At 42.6% G+C, this 21,175-nt stretch overlaps 2 protein-coding genes and 1 pseudogene across 5 annotated transcripts; 1 reads left to right on the top strand and 2 right to left on the bottom strand.

Annotated features, from left to right (window-relative positions):
- Positions 1 to 3,374: 3,374 nt before the first annotated feature.
- snap47 (synaptosome associated protein 47) lies at positions 3,375 to 11,704 on the bottom strand. 4 transcript variants are annotated; one of them, XM_041896406.2, is made up of 6 exons: positions 11,624 to 11,704; positions 9,722 to 10,251; positions 8,945 to 9,444; positions 8,450 to 8,574; positions 5,810 to 6,009; positions 3,375 to 3,808 (listed from the first exon to the last, which is right to left on the bottom strand). In XM_041896406.2, the coding sequence occupies exons 2-5, from the start codon at positions 10,225 to 10,227 to the stop codon at positions 5,863 to 5,865; spliced, it is 1,278 nt and encodes a 425-aa protein (XP_041752340.1). In that variant the 5' UTR covers positions 10,228 to 10,251; positions 11,624 to 11,704; the 3' UTR covers positions 3,375 to 3,808; positions 5,810 to 5,862. The 4 variants fall into 4 exon arrangements, with proteins under 4 accessions (XP_041752340.1, XP_041752339.1, XP_041752341.1 ...); XM_041896405.2 differs by lacking the exon at positions 11,624 to 11,704 and adding an exon at positions 10,733 to 11,023; XM_041896407.2 differs by lacking the exon at positions 11,624 to 11,704 and adding an exon at positions 10,746 to 11,023 and having other exon boundaries at positions 8,450 to 8,571.
- Positions 11,193 to 18,397, top strand: jmjd4 (jumonji domain containing 4). Its single transcript, XM_041896403.2, has 6 exons — positions 11,193 to 11,737; positions 11,934 to 12,099; positions 13,801 to 13,926; positions 14,029 to 14,296; positions 16,040 to 16,186; positions 17,881 to 18,397. The coding sequence occupies exons 1-6, from the start codon at positions 11,485 to 11,487 to the stop codon at positions 18,214 to 18,216; spliced, it is 1,296 nt and encodes a 431-aa protein (XP_041752337.1). The 5' UTR covers positions 11,193 to 11,484; the 3' UTR covers positions 18,217 to 18,397.
- Positions 18,398 to 18,617: 220 nt separating this feature from the next.
- LOC123492380 lies at positions 18,618 to 19,514 on the bottom strand (annotated as a pseudogene).
- Between the last annotated feature and the right edge of the window lie 1,661 nt (positions 19,515 to 21,175).

The following is a 21,175-nucleotide window of genomic DNA, read 5'->3' as shown; positions in this document are numbered from 1 at the left end:
CAAAGTCTATCACAACTTCATCGTGATGACTTCAGATAGAGCAAAACGCAATATGAACGTTTATTAAAATAGTTTGGAGAATGGCCTCGTCTTCGAGCGAAGATCCTCGGAGCCAGATGCTTTAATGGCAGGTATCCCTATGCGGGGCAGCTGGCATCGAACCTTCAGACCAGCCTTACTGATATAAACTACATTACAACACCAGGCCCAAATACTGAAACTTCGGGAGGTCTAATAATTGTCTATCAATTAACAACTTCAGCCCAACATGACCTTGCATAAGAAACTCACTGCTGCCCTCTACTGAATATCAGGGTGCTTGCCCTCCCTTCACAGCCAACAAGTGTCATGATCATCCATAACGGAGACCCACTGTGCAAAAACTGGTTGAATCAACGTTATTTCCACATCATTTCAAGAAACAAAATCAATGTGATGACGTTGAATCAACGTGGAAAACTGATTGGATTAGCAAAAAGTCATCACCGTAAAGGAATTTAATATTTTTCACCCAACTTTTAACCTAAATCCAATGATTTCACCTTGAATTCACATTAGTTGACAACTCAACCAAATGTAAATCAAAACTAGACGTTGAAATGGCGTCTGTGCCCAGTGGGGACAGTCATTAGGATACTATCTCAAATTAAATCTACCCGTTATCAGTCCTTCAAAAACAATGATTAACTTTCCTTATTTTAATTCATGAACAGTGGCACAGGTCCTTGAGAACAATCAGAATCATGTACGCAGTAAGATGTTTACTGTGTAAATATTTAACCATGGTTCACCAATCCCAGATTGGTTTTCACTTTTTAGCTAAAAACTACCCAACACTACATTCAGTGCAAGTCAATGAGATGAATATTCATCTAAAAAATAGTGAGCTATATGCAAGACAGTGGACACACACAACTATTTCAGCTGCTCAATACAGTAGGCATGTGCCGTTCACACCCATGCTTATGGAGTAATAGACTAGACCCCTCATCTGAGTTGAGTTGGAGTTTACTTTGGCCAAGGCGACTCGCAGTTAACTCCCTCTAGCAGAGATGAGAGGAGTTGCTCTCTGAATAAAGAGAAACAGAAATCCAACAAAGTGCACCTCTGTCCGAAGACCAAAGAAAAGATAACAATAACATGTGCAAGTGGCGTATGATATCATTCTGTCTCTCAGCATCTGGGAAAGTACCAGATTACCAGTCAAACAGAGGGCATCTTCCAATGGGAAGTGAAATTAATTCAGAGCCAAATCCTCAGCAACAACATGTACACAAAAAGAGCAACGCTCTAGCCAATGCTTATCACATTAACAACCAAAGTAAACTTGGCTATAGACAGATATTATAATAATGGATTGAAAACACATCCAATTTAATTGATGTACTGTAAGTGTTCAGAGAAGTACAACACTTATTGTAGAACGTGTACACCAGTGTATGTATCAATCCCAGTAGGCCTATTCATTTACGTTTAATAAAAAACATTTACAAAAAAAAAAAACACACTTGTACACCAGAATCCACTTTCAACCTAAACATTCTATATTCTCTTATAGAGAGTGAATCCAATCCGCCCCCCGGATGGACTCAACCACCTTCCAGTAACTTTTCCTCCCAGTTCCAAGATTAACCAACAGGCCTGATTTCCTGAAACTGGAACCTCCCTCTGCATGTGGAAATGAACACAGCAGCAGCAACACCTGCACTAGTAAGAGGGCAGCCAGGAAGTGAGTCAAGAGTCCAACCATTAGAGACAGACACACACACAGACATGCTCTAATAGTGTATTGCTACACCGGAATAAAATAATAGTGTATTTCTCTAATTTCCAATTAGAGAACTCAGAATCCATTCCCATGAATTACATTAATGAAGATAAACATAAAAACCTTTACCAACAATGACAGAGTTTAATATACATGATAAACTGAAAACGTGTCAGTTGAATATTTTGTGAAATTAGGGGTAAATTTGCCCAGCTAGACAATGGTAAATAACTATGCATTTCTGAATTGAAATAGAAGTTTTCCAAAAAGCAAAAACAACATCCACCTCAAAGCCGAAGGGGAAATGACAACTCTGACTTTGTATAACAACCACATGGCTCCTTATTTTGGAGTTGGAGAACATTGAACAACCCACATGTGCCCTGACAGAATCCCACAGCCTTTGCGAAGCTCTTTCCCAGACGAACTTGATTGATTGGCCATCAATTGAGACACGTTCCTTGTTGGAAAGAACAACCTCACCACAGGGACTATCTAGTAAACAGACGTGGATGTCAAGGCCTGCATGGTGTCTCCACTCTCCATACCATCCCCTAGAAAGGCAAAGCCGGATCTGATGTATCTGTGGTCAAACGAGACCGACACCACTTCCTTTTATTGCAAGGCTGCTTAGAAACCGTGCCAGTATGTATTCACACTCCCTTCCTCGCTAGGAATTCACATAACCATGTGGTATGCTTCTGGAGTTCGGAACACCAAGACTCCGAAATGAATGTAACGGTTTATCGCTCAAATCATCAAAGAAATAAACGATCTCCAGTTTACCATCTTTGATCAGACTAGAATAAGTATTTGGTATAACCCTCCTTTTCTCTGGCAACACTTTTCTTGTCATGTAACACTTATGACAAGTGTTCATTATAAATCTATTACACCATTACTGTAGGATCAAGTCCCAGTGACTGACCTGGGCCGAGACATTTGAGAGGTCGTCAGTCTTCTTTAAAAAAACTGTTCAGCAGTTCAGCTTCATCCGGAGTCATAATTGAGAGCACTGCCACCCCATCACCTGCAGCCAAATCTAATGAATCTGGGCTCTTGGCTCCTGGTGGTCCCCCTCTCTCGTGAAAGCTAGCGGCCCCTGCCCGCAGCCCCCACAGGGGTGGTGAGCAGATGCCAAACCATCTCCTGTTGCCAACAGGATGTTATAATAACAGGCCTGTTTACAAAGGGACCCACTCGCATGCAGCACTACTTTCAATAGTAAATAGCTTCCGCTTCTAAATAGCTTCCGCTTCCATGGCATGGAGAATGTTCTGACATTCTCCATGCCAATTTGTCACATGTGAACCTTGTTATTATTGGGTGTTGCCTTGCTTCGCCTTTCTCTGAGTGTTAAGACATTTTTGTTGCCTGTTTTGTTTTCTATTCATTATCATTCTTTAATTAATAATGTAAACTATATTGCCTTTTATGACCAGGAGGGGTTGTACTGTACTACTTAAGCCAGTTGTCTGTCTTCTATGTAAATGTATTTTATTGGATAATTACACACCACTCAAATACTTCCTCTGCTCTCTACAGTACATTAGCATGGGGAACTTTAGGCATGAAATGTACGGAGAAAAACATGATTTACCAGATATTTCGGGTTTAAATCAGTTTATCAATGCTAGATAGACGATAAATAAATTACAGTACAACATAGAGTACAGCATAGAAATATGCAAGTCATTGAAACAAATAAGATTATACAAATATCCCTAAATCCTGTGTCAATGTTAGTGAGATTGTGAGGTGCTGCCTGCTTTTTTATGTACTGTACATTATAGAATAGGTAGTGACAGAGTATAGTATAGTATAGTAATCCAGTTTGCAGGGGTCTGCATAGTATTCTGAGAGTTTCAAAGGACACAGTTTCAAGGGACTTTGTTACATACCCACTGCAAACTGGATTATAATACAGTGATCCCACTCAATGCATCACTTACTACGCAGTAACATGGGGACATGCAACACCTGGAGCTGGAGGGAAACCATGTGCAGGGAGGGAGGGGATGGCTTTACTGACACCTGCAACTGAAAAAGAAGAAGGAAAAAACACACATTTAGTAGCAGTGTGACAATCATTCCTCACATTGATTTAAGTACAACTTCAGAAACCATGCTATACTTATGTGACAGACCCAGGGATTTGATCATCCGTCAACAACAACCAGGTATGGATCTATTCATGGTTCTTCACAGTGCTAAGAGGATAATATCTCTACAACGTGCTGATGGGAGTGAACACTTCCTTACCTTGGTGTAAATGCCATCTGGTGGACTGGTCGGTAATTACCACATTGAGAGGAACATTGATTTCTATATTTTACACATTACAATGACGTACAGTTGAAGTCGGAAGTTTACATACACCTTAGCCAAATACATTTAAACTCAGTTTTTCACAATTCCTGACATTTAATCTTAGTAAAAATTCCCTGTATTACATTTACATTTTAGTCATTTAGCAGACGCTCTTATCCAGAGCGACTTACAGTTAGTTAGTGCATACATTATTTTTTATTTTTTCATACTGGCCCCCTGTGGGAATCGAACCCACAACCCTGGCGTTGCAAACGCCATGCTCTACCAACTGAGCTACATCCCTGCCGGCCATTCCCTCCCCTACCCTGGACGACGCTGGGCCAATTTTGCGCCGCCCCATGGGTCTCCTGGTCGCGGCCGACTACGACAGAGCCTGGATTCGAACCAGGATCTCTAGCTAGCACAGCTAGAGATCCTGGCCTTAGACCACTGCGCCACTCGGGAGTCTTAGGTCAGTTAGGATCACCACTTTATTTTAAGAATGTGAAATGTCAGAATTATAGTAGAGAGAATTATTTATTTCAGCTTTTATTTATTTCATCACATTCCCAGTGGGTCAGAAGTTTACATACACTCAATTAGTATTTGGTAGCATTGCCTTTAAATTGTTTAACATGGGTCAAACGTTTCAGGTAGCCTTCCACAAGCTTCCCACAATAAGTTGTGCTTCACGGTTGGGATGGTGTTCTTCGGCTTGCAAGGTACCCCCTTTTTCCTCCAAACATAACGATGGTCATTATGGCCAAACAGTTCTATTTTTGTTTCATCAGACCAGAGGACATTTCTCCAAAAAGTACGATCTTTGTCCCCATGTTCAGTTGCAAACCGTAGTCTGGCTTTTTTATGGCGGTTTTGGAGCAGTGGCTTCTTCCTTGCTGAGCGGCCTTTCAGGTTATGTCGATATAGGACACAAGGTCCTTTGCTGTTGTTCTGGGATTGATTTGCACTTTTCGCACCAAAGTATGTTCATCTCTAGGAGAGAGAACGCGTCTCCTTCCTGAACAGTATGACGGCTGTGTGGTCCCATGGTGTTTATACTTGCGTACTATTGTTTGTACAGATGAACGTGGTACCTTCAGGCGTTTGGAAATTGCTCCTAAGGATGAATCAGACTTGTGGAGGTCAACCATTTTTTTTCTGAGTTCTTGGCTGATTTCTTTAGATTTTCCCATGATGTCAAGCAAAGAGGCACTGAGTTTGAAGGTAGGCCTTGAAATACATCCACAGGTACACCTCCAATTGACTCAAATGATGTCAATTAGCCTATCAGAAGCTTCTAAAGCCATGATTTTCTGGAATTTTCCAAGCTGTTTAAAAGGCACAGTCAACTTAGTGTATGTAAACTTCTGACCCACTGGAATTGTGATATAGTGAATTATAAGTTAAATAATCTGTCTGTAAACAATTGTTGGAAAAATTACTTGTGTCATGCACAAAGTAGATGTCCTAACCGACTTGCCAAAACTATAGTTTGTTAACAAGTCATTTGTGGAGTGGTTGAAAAACTAGTTTTAATGACTCCAACCTAAGTGTATGTAAACTTCCGACTTCAACTGTAAGGGTGTATGACTACACCTGAGACTCAGATATTCGTTACAACCAAGCAGAAGGTAAAATCTGCTTTTAAATGGTTATGGAACCACAAAAGTAGATGTACAGAACAACATCTTTCTTAGAGAATACATTTGTCGTAAGGTAACAGCAACTCACAGTGCATTTCTGGATAGCGCTGTAGTTAGCCGGTTGGCTGGTGTGTGTGTGAGTTACAGCAGTCTCTTCATGCGGCAGGTGTGTTTGTCTATGTGCATGGTGGCCCGGTCCGTAGAGGTGGTCAGAATATCCAGGGCCTCGTCTTGCCTCTCCAGCTCAGTTTCAGCCTCCAGAGCCAGGTTTTTCAGCTGCATCAGCATCTGAGAGCCATATAGGCACACACACACACATGCTTGATGTAGCTAATGGTTGGCACTTTTCAATCTATTTCCTCTGTTCCATTGTACAGGGTAAAATAAATCAAGCTCAGCTCAAATATTTGACATATGTATTTGACCCAGGTCTGTGGGAGTAATCTCTTGATTCTTGTAGGGGTGGGGGAGTGTCTTGTCTAGGCGTTATGTCAGTCAGTGAGTGAGTCAGGCAGTGGAAAAGAAAGTGGAGATGAGCAGAGAGGAGGAATAACACTTTTCTCTCAGCCATAATTCTTCTTCCACTGCTTGTCGGAGCCAAGAAGACAGAATGAATGTTAGCTGTAAATTGAAAAACAACGAAGGGCCTGCCAACAAAACCAAAACAATCTATAATAACTGTACTTGCATCACTAGGTCATGACACAATCACCATGTGACACAATATTCATGTGACTAGTATACAATACTCAAGCACATGGTGGTTTTACAGAGGTCTCATCTGGTCTCCTGAGGTCATCGATAACAAAGAAGTCAATTACATTTTGTTATTTCAACTTTCTGTGTGTTCAGGGAATTCTGCAACTCCATCTCCACGCTCCAACAACTGTGTATGTTATGGTAAATGGAACAACTTAAATAAACCTTGTTGTGCCAAGCAAAACTTAATAAACACTCACTCCAAACCCCAACACGTGGTTTCTAAACTAATATTATGTTATCCTACACATGCTCACACACACACCCATTGACATTATGTCAGTTTTCAGCGGCCAGTAAACGCGGACACAGCAACAGTGCACAGGAACTGCTTCAGACAGCAATGAGCAGACAGATATTATTTCAACGCACTCCTTAATGACAACTGCATGCATTCACTTTCTAAGGTTTCTTCAGTTTGGGAGGAAAATATGATAAATAGACTGATATAAATACTTCAAAACGTACTGTGGTGTGATTACGGGATTCTGGTGCCATATACTGTACAATTGACCTAAATTCTACTGTTGAAGTTCAATATTATCACACCACTGCTGAAAATTTGTATTTGTATTTTTTTTCAACATACACAGTCATATGTAGGTAAAATACACTCAAGTTAAAAAAGTAGGCTAATAACCTAATTAAACTGATGAAAGGTGAGGTGAGTTGTAGGAAATGTGTTTAGGACATAAAGAACTGTAAATATTTAACTGATTTGAACAATAAACCAACTGATAATCTGCAGGTATCAAATATATTTTGACAAAAGGGGCTATTTGCTGTACACTTGGGTAGGAAATAAGGTTAAAAGTGACTCTCAACCAGGGCCTCTCACTAATCATTACATAAATTAGGTGCGTCATAAAGTCTACTACTTTACCACTTGAGAAAGTGGTAGGCTTTGTAGTTCAAAAGAACCATTATGACTTATCAGCACAAAATAATAAGCCATTGATAGAGAAACAATACACATGTCCCTGAATTGTAAACAGACTAATTGAGAAAAATGTCACTAACATGATCGATTTGTTTGAAAATGATTATATATACAATTATATTGAGATACAATCATATTGATACCATTCTGAAGTGGTCAATACTTAACTTGTAATACCTAACTAACTATTCCGTTGTAAACACAGTTCCCACAAAAGCCTCATTCAACCTCAGATTCAAATCAGCTTTATAAAACTGCTTATGGGACAGTAAGAAACACCCAAGGCTGGAGACTGTAGCCTGTGTTTCAGGAGGATTATGAAAATGACAACATACCTGTAACGGACTACCAACCAATTACATATGTGGTCTAAGACATACACAAAATGTTGTGTTTTGAAGAGGTTTAACATGGAAAATAGCATTCTGAGCAACCCATAATAATGTGTTAAATGAAAAATTATTGACTGCATTTGCGTCACTGTTTATGTCTTGCAACCATAGACCATGCATGGAGCTCACTCTGTACGACATTATGAGACTTCGAATGGAAATACTTTATACACTGACCAGAAAAGTCAGACCAAATAACTGGCCATGTCTCTTTCCCTCTCTCCTCTCTCTTGTAACCCAATGGGAGTTTGGTTTGTGGTCTTACCGACTAATATATAAAATATATAGTACGTAAAATAAAAATCATTACACTGAATCTCTGGTTTGGAATGGAACTAGAGCATTTAACTTCTCATGATTTGCATAGGCCATAGGAAAAGTTATGCTTGTTCTTTAAAACCTGCTATTGAAACGGCATACATTTAATGCATCATAACATGGTTATTCAATCATGCATTTCCTCTACATTCAAAACAGATGTCTACAAGACATGTATAAACATTATCTGAATGCAAAAATTTAGAAAATGTTAGGGAAGTATAACTTCAGACTGTTATAAAGCATTTGATCCATAGGATAAAATGCTTTAGTATACAGGAAGAGGCATTAGAAGCCAGATTCCGATATAGTATCTCACCTGTCGGATTTCCTGAGCCTCAGCCTGAGTGACCTCTGGCTTAAGGACATGCACCTGCACCTGGGACAGCTCTCCTGCTGGGACCGTCATGGGGACCTCTGTCTCCTGGTACTGCTGCAGGCCTGCTGCCACGGGAGGGGGACAGAGATATAGTGAGAAGGCAACTCAAACAAACACATTATCATCTTTTGGCGTAACAGTATCCCTATGATAATGTAATGGGGAAAGCTCGTAACAACAACAAAACATGGCATGCAGCAGAATTGTGTTATAAATCAATAAGCTATGTAATAAATCAATAGGCTAGAGTGTATAATGAGATATCAGCCTCAAGAGAGCCTAAAGTAATTTCAAAGATGTGTATTGAACAATATGCTATGCTAAAACCCAGATCTTTACTGCCACTTGGTGGCCAAACACAAACCATTGTAAAGTGCAAAATAAACAAAGAAGAACCCCTGACTGGGACTACAGAGGGTAATCTACACTTCTTACCTGCATTCCATATTGAACCTTGATCCTGGTCACATGGGGTCGTAGCTGGGGTCGTCATGAAGGCAGAGTACTCACTCGTGTACTCCACCTTCTTCTTATACTGTATCTCTAGCACTGACATGGCCTCCGGCATCTTAGCCGACAGGAGTCGGAAGCATATGTCTGGCTTCCCTATGAACCTCTGCCTCACACTGATCTCATAAGGGTTGTGTACCCGGATGTCATCCACCTCATCCCTCTGAAAGCGGTGGAGGAGCACATAGTTTGTGTCTCGGACTTCTAATGAGGAGACCATCACCATCAAGCAGCCAGGCTTCAGGTCTGAGTCGCCACCTCTGGAGAGGATGGCTGGTATGCTGGTGATCACTCTGTGCTTGCCTGTTCCTGTTCCCTTACAAGCGGCCTCTCTAGCAGCATGCTCAGCCTTGACATCCTGCTGACTCTTCCAGGGTAATTTGCCAAAAGGCCACCAAGGGGGAGACTCCAGTTCAGACAGTAGCCTGCAGAGATAATGGTGACAGAAGTTTGAGGAATGCATCCAATTCAGTGAAGGTTCACACAAATCAAGAAGGGTAAACATGTTCTGGATAATAGCTATCCAATCTCAAATAATTAATCACTACTATAGAATAATGTACATTTAATCATCACGTGGATAGAAAGGCATCAAAACTTCAGAAAATCTCCATGACTAGCTACAATATTTGAAAACATAAACTATAAAACAATGGACTGACAGGGCCCAGAGGTAGAATACAATATCAATATCCTCCTTACTTGTCTGCCACGCCCAGATCAGAGTCGATCTTTCCTAGGCCATGCATGACGTTATCAAACTGCTCTCCCTGGTGGTGGAGGACATTCCCTGTGTCCTCTAGCCGTCTCTGAGCCCCCGCCACCAGGTTAATCAGCTCCCTCCCCTTGGTCGGCTGTGCCTCGGCCCCCTGAACCTCAGCAGAAGGGGACAACAACCTCTCCCTCCAGAAATGCTCCAGGACATTGTAGACTACCACCCGGTTGGGCCGCAGCGAGCCGAACCAGTGCTTGATATTCCCCTGCTCCAATACGGTCAGAGTGCTGAAGATGAAGCTGGACGACTCCATCTTGATCTCCATGATCCTGGAGAGGCGGAAGCCGACCAGGTTCTCTTTGCTCTGGTCTGAGGTGAAGCGCAGCATGGTGCGGGTCAGGGACAGGGTGCCGGCATCCCAGCGCTTCTCACTGTTGATGTAGTAGGAGCCTGGCCAGCTGTGGATGGGGATGTCTCGGGTTGGGCAAGTCATTTTGGCTTGGCTTCAGATGCCCACCTAGGAAGAGAGGGGTGAACATAAGTTAAAATGTTGTATTGTAAATAATATTTGAATCAAGGTCAATATGTTAATCGAGTTAAAAGATTAGAGACTAAAGCTTGAAACTGCTAGCTAGGAATTTAAATCAACCTGGCAGTAAAGCTATGTTATATAAGTAGCTAGCTGTCATGGTAATCAAGGTATTTTGGACTAGCTATTTAGGCCTACTATATGGACAGTACAGCTAGATACATATGTTACTGTGTACTAGCTACTTTACTAGTGTGCCACTATGTCTATTCTAAGCTTGCTAGCTGGCTAGCAAAACATGCAAAATCATAACGTCAGGAAGCTAGCTAGCTAGCAGCCCTCTTCATAAGCTTTACTCTAAAATAAAAAAAGATAAGAAAACATGTATTTGGAGTAAATTGCATTCGTGTTCAAATAAACAAAATAGGTAACTAGCGATCATTCAACATTGTTTGATGTTTTTGTTTACTTTTTAAACAAACCTGGCACGTGAGCTCCTGCAGGGTTATGACTATAAAAGGAAATCAGTAGCTACCGTTCTGTAATGTTTGCGTAAGGCGATAATATTATCGATTGTGCAAAAGCTAGTAGTCATTATTCGAGTGCAGTTGCTCTGTATGGAAACTGTTAATATATATTTTAAGCTGTAACATTAATAATTGTAAAAAATAAATAAAATATCAGAAAAATAGCTTTTCGCAGATTGGTTCCCAGACGAGTGATTTGTTCGGACGTGAAGAAACGTAACTTCCTTAGTACAGACATATTTACAGTCCGTCTAGAAACAATGATCCTGCTATTTAAAATGTGTAGATACAAATTATTGTCTAATTTCAAAGCTTATATTTACTAAAGAAATTGTGTTTATAATATTCAACAGTTGAATTAGCAAACAGTACGGAAACAATCATGTGCAAAAAAAATACAATAAAATGAAAGCAAATATTGGGCATGTGCATCGATAAATGTGGTCCCCTAAAATGCAAAATAGCATAGCCTGTCAAATTAGAAGCTATTTTTAGTCTCGAATGAACGTTCCAGCTTCTCCACATTTTTGACTTATCTTTGCAATGCAAATCCAATAACAATGGTGGAAGAGCAATTAATATGACAAATAATGTCACTATAATTTAGGTACGTCGCTTGTTTCGATTGCTAGCTATAGCTTGCTAGTTAGCTACTTAACGTTACACCCAGGACTTGTTTACATCATCCATTATCATGGACAGGGAGTCTTATCATAACTGCTGCAGCCTTGTCAAAATATCAAGGCAATCCTATGAACAATTTTGGTCTTCACACTTTGTGGATTACATAGAGAAGGATTTGAGCTATTCCAAATTCTTTAAAAAGTACTTACTTCCTAACCACCCATGCATGTTCTCGAGGAAATTTACTGAAGACTGGAAATGTAGGAAACAGTGGGTCACTGAAGAGGGGAAGCCAAACTTCCAGAAACTGCTGCAGCAATTTGGTGAATAAGTGTTGTTAGCTACATATCTATTACAATGTCCTTTACTTTGATTATAATGTTGGTGTCAAATGATGAGCCTATGGATTGACTGTTCTGATCTGTCATTTGACAGCCATTTTTCATTATTTGTGTAATTATCTGATTACCCATTTTGTAAATTGTGTTTTCAAAGTATTTCTCTTTTTTCCCCTTGCAGATGAGACTCCGGTTCCTGTTGCAAACTGCAATGCGAAAGAATACAATGCAAACCCCAAACAAATGATTCCTTTCAAGGAATTTATTCACTACTGGAGAGAGTACATACAGAACGGACACTCGTCACCAAAAGGATGTCTCTATCTGAAAGATTGGCACATGTCAAGGTATTGAATTCACCTTTATGTTGCCTCTGAAGGAAGAGCAGCAAGCGAAATGATTGGAACGTTTTGTACAGTATGTAAAATAATAATATTTACAGTGAGGGAAAAAGGTGTTTGATCCCCTGCTGATTTTGTACGTTTGCCCACTGACAAAGAAATGATCAGTCTATAATTTTAATGGTAGGTTTTGAACAGTGAGAGACAGAATAACAACAACAAAATCCAGAAAAACGAATGTCAAAAATTTTATGAATTGATTTGCATTTTAATGAGGGAAATAAGTATTTGACCCAGAAAGATTTCTGGCTCCCAGGTGTCTTTTATACAGGTAACGAGCTGAGATTAGGAGCACACTCTTAAAGGGAGTGCTCCTAATCTCAGCGTGTTACCTGTATAAAAGACACCTGTCCACAGAAGCAATCAATCAGATTCCAAACTCTCCACCATGGCCAAGACCAAAGAGCTCTCCAAGGATGTCAGGGACAAGATTGTAGACCTACACAAGGCTGGAATGGGCTAAAAGACCATCGCCAAGCAGCTTGGTGAGAAGGTGACAACAGTTGGTGCGATTATTTGCAAATGGAAGAAACACAAAAGAACTGTCAATCTCCCTCGGCCTGGGGCTCCATGCAAGATCTCACCTCGTGGAGTTGCAATGATCATGAGAATGGTGAGGAATCAGCCCAGAACTACACGGGAGGATCTTGTCAATGATCTCAAGGCAGCTGGGACCATAGTCACCAAGAAAACAATTGGTAACACACTACGCCGTGAAGGACTGAAATCCTGCAGCGCCCGCAAGGTCCCCCTGCTCAAGAAAGCACATACAGGCCCATCTGAAGTTTGCCAATGAACATCTGAATGATTGTTGTGGTCAGATGAGACCAAAATGGAGCTCTTTGGCATCAACTCAACTTGCCGTGTTTGGAGGAGGAGTAATGCTGCCTATGACCCCAAGAACACCATCCCCACCGTCAAACATGGAGGTGGAAACATTATGCTTTGGGGGTGTGTTTCTGCTAAGGGGACAGGACAACTTCACCGCATCAAATGGACGATGGACGAGGCCATGTACCGTCAAATCTTGGGTGAGAACCTCCTTCCCTCAGCCAGGGCATTGAAAATGGGTTGTGGATGGGTATTCCAGCATGATAATGACCCAAAACACACGGCCAAGGCAACAAAGGAGTGGCTCAAGAAGAAGCACATTAAGGTCCTGGAGTGGCCTAGCCAGTCTCCAGACCTTAATCCCATAGAAAATCTGTGGAGGGAGCTGAAGGTTCGAGTTGCCAAATGTCAGGCTCGAAACCTTAATGACTTGGAGAAGATCTGCAAAGAGGAGTGGGACAAAATCCCTCCTGAGATGTGTGCAAACCTGGTGGCCAACTACAAGAAACGTCTGACCTCTGTGATTGCCAACAAGGGTTTTGCCACCAAGTACTAAGTCATGTTTTGCAGAGGGGTCAAATACTTATTTCCCTCATTAAAATGCAAATCAATTTATAACATTTTTGACATGCGTTTTTCTGGATTTTGTTCTTGTTATTCTGTCTCTCATTGTTCAAATAAACCTACCATTAAAATTATAGACTGATCATGTCTTTGTCAGTGGGCAAACGTACAAAATCAGCAGGGCATCAAATACTTTTTTCCCTCACTGTATATACTGAATGGCTCAATGGTTCCGTCCTCTGTCTGCCACAGGGATTTTCCTGAACACAATGTTTACACTACCCCAGTCTTCTTTTCTTCTGACTGGCTTAATGAGTATTGGGATACTTTGGAGGTGGACGACTACCGGTTCGTCTACATGGGACCCAAAGGCTCATGGTATAACAAAACAGATTTCATTATAGAGCCTATAATGGATATCCTCTTAAATCTCTGTCTCCTCTAACATCATGTGCTTGCTTTTCTCTCTTTTTGCTATAGGACGCCATTCCACGCTGATGTGTTCCGCTCCTACAGCTGGTCAGCGAACATCTGTGGCAGGAAGAAATGGCTCCTGTATCCCCCAGGCCAAGAAGAGTTTCTACGAGACAGCCATGGCAACCTTGCTTATGACGTCACTTCCCCTGAGATTCGAGACAAGGGGCAGTTCCCACACTGTGATGAGGCATGCCAACCACTAGAGATCATTCAGGAAGCAGGGGAGATCATATTTGTGCCCAGTGGTTGGCACCATCAGGTTTATAATTTGGTAAGTACTGCAGTTTGGATGTGGGACAAATTAAATGGTACACTTGATCAATCGTTTTTTTTTTTTTTTACAAATCATTACCAGTTATGCACCTACACTACCAGTCAAAAGTTTGGACACACCTACTCATTCAAGGGTTTTTCTTTATTTTTACTATTTTTTACATTGTAGAATAATATTGAAGACATCAAAACTATGAAATAACACATATGGAATTATGTAGTAACCAAAAAAAGTGTTAAACAAATCAAAATATATTTTATATTTGAGATTCATCAAATAGCCACCCTTTGCCTTGATGACAGCTTTGCACACTCTTTGCATTCTCTCAACCAGCTTCATGAGGTAGAGACCTGGAATGCATTTCAATGAACAGGTATGCCTTCTTAAAAGTTAATTTGTAGAATTTCTTTCCTTCTTAATGCGTTTGAGCCAATCAGTGTTGTCACAAGGTAGGGTGGGTATACAGAAGATAGCCCTATTTGGTAAAAGACCAAGTCCATATTATGGCAAGAACAGCTCAAATAAGCAAAGAGAAACGAAAGTCCATCATTACTTTAAGACATGAAGGTCAGTCTATCTGGAAAATTTCAAGAACTTTGAAAGTTTCAAGTGCAGTCGCAATAACCATCAAGCGCTATAATGAAACTGGCTCTCATGAGGACCGCCACAGGAATGGAATACCCAGAGTTACCTCTGCTGCAGAGGATAAGTTCATTAGAGTTACCAGCCTCAGAAATTGCGGCCCAAATAAATGCTTCACAGAGTTCAAGTCACAGACACATCTCAACATCAACTGTTCAGAGGAGACTGTGAATCAGGCCTTCATGGTCAAATTGCTGCAAAGAAACCACTACTAAAGGACACCAATAAGAAGAAGAAACCTGCTTGGGCCAAGAAACACGAGCAATGAACATTAGACCAGTGGAAATGTGTGCTTTGGTCTGGAGTCCAAATTGGAGATTTTTGGTTCCAACCGCCGTGTCTTTGTGAGACGCGGTGTGGGTGAACGGATGATCTTCGCATGTGTAGTTCCCACCGTAAAGCATAGAGGAGGAGGTGTTATGGTGTGGGGGTGCTTTGCTGGTGACACTGTCTGTGATTTATTTAGAATTCAAGGCACACTTAACCAGCATGGCTAACACAGCATTCTGCAGCGATACGCCATCCCATCTGGTTTGGGCTTAGTGGGACTATCATTTGTTTTTCAACAGGACAATGACCCAACACACCTCTAGGCTGTGTAAGGGCTATTTTACCAAGAAGGAGAGTGATGGAGTGCTGCATCAGATGACCTGACCTCCACAATCCCCTGACCTCATCCCAATTGAGATGGTTTGGGATGAGTCAGACGGCAGAGTGAAGGAAAAGCAGCCAACAAGTGCTCAGGATATGTGGGAACTCCTTCAAGACTGTTGGAAAAGCATTCCAGGTGAAGCTGGTTGAGAGAATGCCAAGAGTGTGCAAAGCTGTCCTCAAGGCAAAGGGGGGCTATTTGAAGATTCTCAAATATAAAATACACTTTGATTTGTTTAACACCTTTTTGGTTACTACATGATTCCATATGTGTTATTTCATAGTTTTGATGTCTTCACTATTATTCCACAATGTAGAAAATAATACAATTTAAAGGAAAACCCTTGAATGAGTAGGTGTGTCCAAACTTTTGACTGGTACTGTATATGGTTCATATGGCTAATTTTGAACTGTAAGTAACCTGACTTCTGTCTCATTATCCTGCAGGAAGACACCATCTCCATCAACCATAACTGGCTGAATGGCTGCAATGTGGACATTATGTGGCAGTTCCTTCAGAATGAGCTGTCTGCTGTCCAGAGGGAGATAGAGGAATGGAGGAACACTATGGATTCATGGCATCAGCACTGCCAGGTATATAAGACATTTGGAGATAGACATACAGTGTCTTCGGAGAGTATTCAGACCCATTGCCTTTTTTCACATTTTGTTACGTTACAGCCTTATTCTGAAATGTATTAAATCGTTTTTTCCCCTAATCAATCTACACACAATACCCCATAATGACAAAGCAAAAACAGGTTTTTAGAAATTGTTGCTAATTTATTACAAATGCAAAACTGAAATCACATTTACATAAGTATTCAGACCCTTTACTCAGTACTTTGTTGAAGCACATTTGGCAGTGATTACAGCATCGAGTCTTCTTGGGTATGACTCTACAAGCTTGGCACACCTGTATTTGGGGAGTTTATTCCGTTCTTCTCTGCAGATCCTCTCAAGCTCTGTCAGGTTGGATGGGGAGCGTTGCTGCACAGCTATTTTCAGGTCTCTCCAGAGATGTTCGATCGGGTTCAAGTCCAGGCTCTGGCTGGGCCACTCAAGCACATTTAGAGACTTGTCCTGAAGCCACTCCTGCGTTGTCTTGGCTGTATGTTTAAGGTTGTTGTCCTGTTGGAAGGTGAACCTTCGCCCCAGTCTGAGGTCCTGAGCGCTCTGGAGCAGGTTTTCATCAAGGATCTCTCTGTACTTTGCTCCGTTCATCTTTGCCTCGATCCTGACTAGTCTCCCAGTCCCTGCCGCTGAAAAACATCCGCACAGCATGATGCTGCCACCACCATGCTTCACCGTAGGGATGGTGCCAGGTTTCCTCCAGACGTGACGCTTGGCATTCAGGCCAAAGAATTCAATCTTGGTTTCATCCGACCAGAGAATCTGGTTTCTCATGGTCTGAAAGTCTTTAGGTGCCTTTTGGCAAAATCCAAGCGGGCTGTCATGTGCCTTTTACTGAGGAGTAGCTTCCGTCTGGCCACTCTACCATAAAGGCCTGATTGGTGGAGTGCTGCAGAGATGGTTGTCCTTCTGGAAAGTTCTCCCATCTCCACAGAGGAACTCTAGTGCTCTGTCAGAGTGACCATCGGGTTCTTGGTCACCTGCCTGACTAAGGCCCTTCTCCCCCGATTGCTCAGTTTGGCCGGGTTGCCAGTTCTAGGAAGGGTCTTGGTGTTTCCAAACTTCTTCCATTTAAGAATGATGGAGGCCAATTTGTTCTTGGAGACCTTCAATGCTGCAGAATTTATTTGGTACCCTTCCCCAGGTCTGTGCCTTGACACAATCCTGTCTCTGAGCTCTACGGACAATTCATTCGACCTCATGGCTTGATTTTTGCTCTGACATGCATTGTCAACTGTGGGGCCTTTATATAGACAGGTATGTGCCTTTCCAAATCATGTCCAATCAATTGAATTTACCACAGGTGGACTCCAATCAAGTTATAGAAACATCTCAAGGATGATCAATGTAAACAGAATGCACCTGAGCTCAATTTCAAGTTTCATAGCAAAGGGTCTGAATACTTAAGTAAATGTTTTTTTTAAATACATTTTAAAACATTTTTAAAAACCTGTTTTCGCTTTGTCATCATGGGGTATTGTGTGTAGATTGCTGAGGAACATGTTTTATTTAATCAATTTTAGAATAAGGCTGTAACGAAACAAAATGTGGAAAAAGTCAAGAGGTCTGAATACTTTCCGAAGGCATTGTATGACAAAAGCAGATGTATTAAGCAATGTTTTCTGTAATATCTGATTTTGTATTTTGTTTTACAGGCCATCATGAAGTCTTGCTCTGGGATTGATTACGTGGAGTTTGCCTCTTTCCTGAAGATAATCGCTGACAACCGCATGTCCTTCTTGAGTTCTTGCTCTGGAAACAACTCCTCAAATTACCCACGTCACCTTTCAGAGACCCTGGCCACATTGGGGCTTCACCATGCTGCCTTTGACCTGCAGAGGGTGGCTCACATTCTAGAATGCATGCTCTGCAACGAAGACTTTAAGAGACTTGATCATTCAACTCTGAGCTCGCAACCTGAAAGTTTGCTGCAGCAGATTAGAGAAACCATGCACTCCACTAGAGGGCAGCACTCCCTTTACCAGGAATAGGCCACTCAGTATCCCTTTCTGAGCATCTTTATCAATACATTTAATTGAAAAGGCTTTGGTTTCAGAGGTAGCCTAAATGACTTGCCTGATGTTGTCTTGAACAAAAAAAATCATCCTGTGTGAGTTTATGGGTGTTTTGTATGTTGTGAATGAGATGTTGATAAAATGACAAACATCCATACTTTGTGTCCTTGTATGTTTATTACACCAGTGATACGTTGTCATATTTCGGATAATAGCTAGCAACTGGCAAACAGTGCACAACTGGCAAACAGCATAGTGTCAAGAAAAATAGGCAAATTATAATTTCAGGAACTCAATATTTAAGGCAATTTCAATACTGCAAACAAAGTAAAACTATTCATAGATGTTATAGACATGGTTGGTAGTGGTACCAGTGAAATACTGTATTAGGTGATTTGGAATAAGAACATTTTAACTTCATGGACCCTATCCATGTAAATATGATATGGTTCCTTTGAACATGTGTGGGTTTCATAATGTTGGGGTCAAATACCTCCATCTTCATTTGGCTTTAGAGTCTTTTGGCCACCAGTCTGGCACGGATGCCTCCAGAGTCTGTGGTGTCTTCAGAAGCCTTGAGTGTTAATGGCTCTTTGTCATGAGCCAGGGGGATGAGGCTCAGGCCCAGCTCTCCAACCCCGGCCCTGTGCTTCCCGGCTGACCTGCCAGACTTGGTCTGTAGCGAGTCACTCCTTCCTCCAGGCTTTCGGCTGGTGCCAACATGCTTACGGCATCAGACGCTTCCGTAATACCCCAGTGTGATGAGTCCTGGCGGTTAGCTCCTGGCCGATGTAACAGCCCTTACTGAAGTTGATGCCCTGCATGGAGACCAGGTTGGACTCCAGAGGAAGAGCCATCCCGGGAGGAAGGTCCTTCACTCCCTCAGGAAGTCCTAGGAGAAACCAGTACAGAGAAACATTATAGGGTTATTACGGGAATAACTTGAATTCAACAGCCATGCTAGCCATATACCATACCGTAACCTGCAGCCATCTCGTCCATATTGTATATGGCATGACAACAACCCAGTAGTTGACAACAAGCTACAGCACACAGTATGAGATGAGGTATGCAAACATTTCCACCATTTAATATGAAACCTCTAGTTGGATAGTCCTAACTATTGCATAGCGGTGCCTGTGGTACTCTTCTGTGTTGCCCTGCTGACACCAGTGGTGACCCGTCATTCAGGGCAGGTGGGGCAATCATTGAGTTAATAAAGACACATACAAACTATTTTTTGCTTTATTGAGTAAGGCAGCTCCAAAATGCAGGTCTTTTCGCCTAGTTCAGTAGTTTCTCTGGTGGTGGGGCAGGCAGAGGAAAATACGGAGCGTAGGGGTTGGTAATGTTCTCTAGTTGCGCCGAGATTGGCTCAGTTTTCTGTCACTCACACTACGTCACCGTAAAATCTACGGGGAGAGCAAAAAAATTCAAGCCTGTTGGGTGCTGCCAAAGTTACATAAGAAGTGCCCATCCAAGAAAGCTCAAGGTCATTGGCCACAGATAGAATTACGTCAAATCATGTTATATCTACCGTAGTTTTGTGTTACGCGGAGTGGAACAAGGGAACCCAAGAGCAGACTCAGACGAGGAGACTGGGATGAAGGAACCAAGGTATTTATTGAGACACAGGGGGAGATGGAGTGCAGATCAGGGGAAACTGCTGGAAACCGGAGGCTGCGGCTGGAGCGAGGGGGGTTGAGACAGGGTGAGCAGGTCTGTAGGGGAATCCAAGGGAGTAGTAGAGTGGGGAATCCAGGACAGAGTAGCAGGATGACGAGACGTGGGACTGGAGACAGGGACCAGAGTCAGAGCGGGCAGAACTGTAGCGGAGAGGAAAACAGCGTCAGGCAAGGAAAACAGGCACAACAGGATCTGAATAATGGCTAGAACCGTAGACTGACTGAGCAGAGATTACGATCTGGCAGTGTGGAAGTGGCAGGACTGAGTATTAATTATGGAACAGTTTGCAGCTGGTGGGGATCTGCTCTGACTCCAGCACACCTGTCTCCGCCCACACACACACACACACAGAGAAGGAGAGAGTACTGGGGGAGTGGCGACAGGTCAAGGAGACACAGGATGAGCAGTAGAGGGCATTGCAGGAGCAGATGTGACAGTACCCCCCGCCACCTGGCGCCCGACCAGGCTTATCTGGGTGTGAGGTATAGAAATCCCGTAAGAGGGAGGGGTCCAGAATGTGACGGCGGGGCACCCAGCAGCGCTACTCAGGCCCGTATCCCTGCCAGTCCACCATGTACTGCCAACCACGACCCCGACGGCGCACGTCCAGAAGCCGCCGGATGGTATAGGCAGGATGGTCATCGATGAGCCGATGGGGTGGAGGAGCTGCTGCAGGAGGAGACAGGGGACTGGAGCAGACAGGTTTAATCAGGGATACATGGAAGGTAGGATGGATCCTGAGCGAGGCTGGGAGTTTCAGGCGCACCACAGAGGGATTAATGACACGATCAATTTCAAAGGGACCAATGAATCGGGGGGAAAGTTTCTTCGATGCCACCTTCAATGGCAGGTCCTTCGATGAGAGCCATACCTTTTGACCCGGGGTGTAGACTAGAGCTGAGGCCCGACGATGGTTGGCTTGGGACTGGGTCCTGTCGGAGGCACGAAGAAGGGCAGCCCTTCCTCCAGGTACGATGACAACAGGTGTTGTGGGCATATTCAATCCAGCGTAGCTGAGCGCTCCAGGAGGAAGGGTTAGCAGAAGTCACGCCGCGTAGGGCAGTCTCCATCTCTTGGTTGGCCCGTTCGGTCTGGCCATTGGTCTGGGGGTGATATCCAGAAGGAAGACTGACATTGATACCAAGAGCTGAACAGAAGGATCTCCATACCTTGGAGGTAAACTGGGGTCCTCTGTTGGAAACGATGTCAGTGGGGATGCCTTGCAGACGAAACACATGGGATACTAACA

This window comes from Coregonus clupeaformis, chromosome 14, assembly GCF_020615455.1.
Source record: "Coregonus clupeaformis isolate EN_2021a chromosome 14, ASM2061545v1, whole genome shotgun sequence".
NCBI lineage: Eukaryota > Metazoa > Chordata > Actinopteri > Salmoniformes > Salmonidae > Coregonus > Coregonus clupeaformis.
The sequence above is the reverse complement of the archived record's forward strand: the minus strand, read 5'-3'. Positions and strand labels throughout refer to the sequence as shown.

What these genes read in the sequence shown, in the direction of transcription:
- snap47 (XM_041896406.2), bottom strand. Translation starts at nt 10,227, where the DNA reads ATGACTTGCCCAACCCGAGACATCCCCATCCACAGCTGGCCAGGCTCC. An exon ending in GATCTGGGCGTGGCAGACAA is followed by an intron (nt 9,445 to 9,721) that starts GTAAGGAGGATA and finishes TTATCTCTGCAG; the next exon opens with GCTACTGTCTGAACTGGAGT. An exon ending in AGGCTCAGGAAATCCGACAG is followed by an intron (nt 6,010 to 8,449) that starts GTGAGATACTAT and finishes TATGGCTCTCAG; the next exon opens with ATGCTGATGCAGCTGAAAAA.
- jmjd4 (XM_041896403.2), top strand. Translation starts at nt 11,485, where the DNA reads ATGGACAGGGAGTCTTATCATAACTGCTGCAGCCTTGTCAAAATATCA. An exon ending in ACCATCAGGTTTATAATTTG is followed by an intron (nt 14,297 to 16,039) that starts GTAAGTACTGCA and finishes ATTATCCTGCAG; the next exon opens with GAAGACACCATCTCCATCAA. An exon ending in CATGGCATCAGCACTGCCAG is followed by an intron (nt 16,187 to 17,880) that starts GTATATAAGACA and finishes TTTGTTTTACAG; the next exon opens with GCCATCATGAAGTCTTGCTC.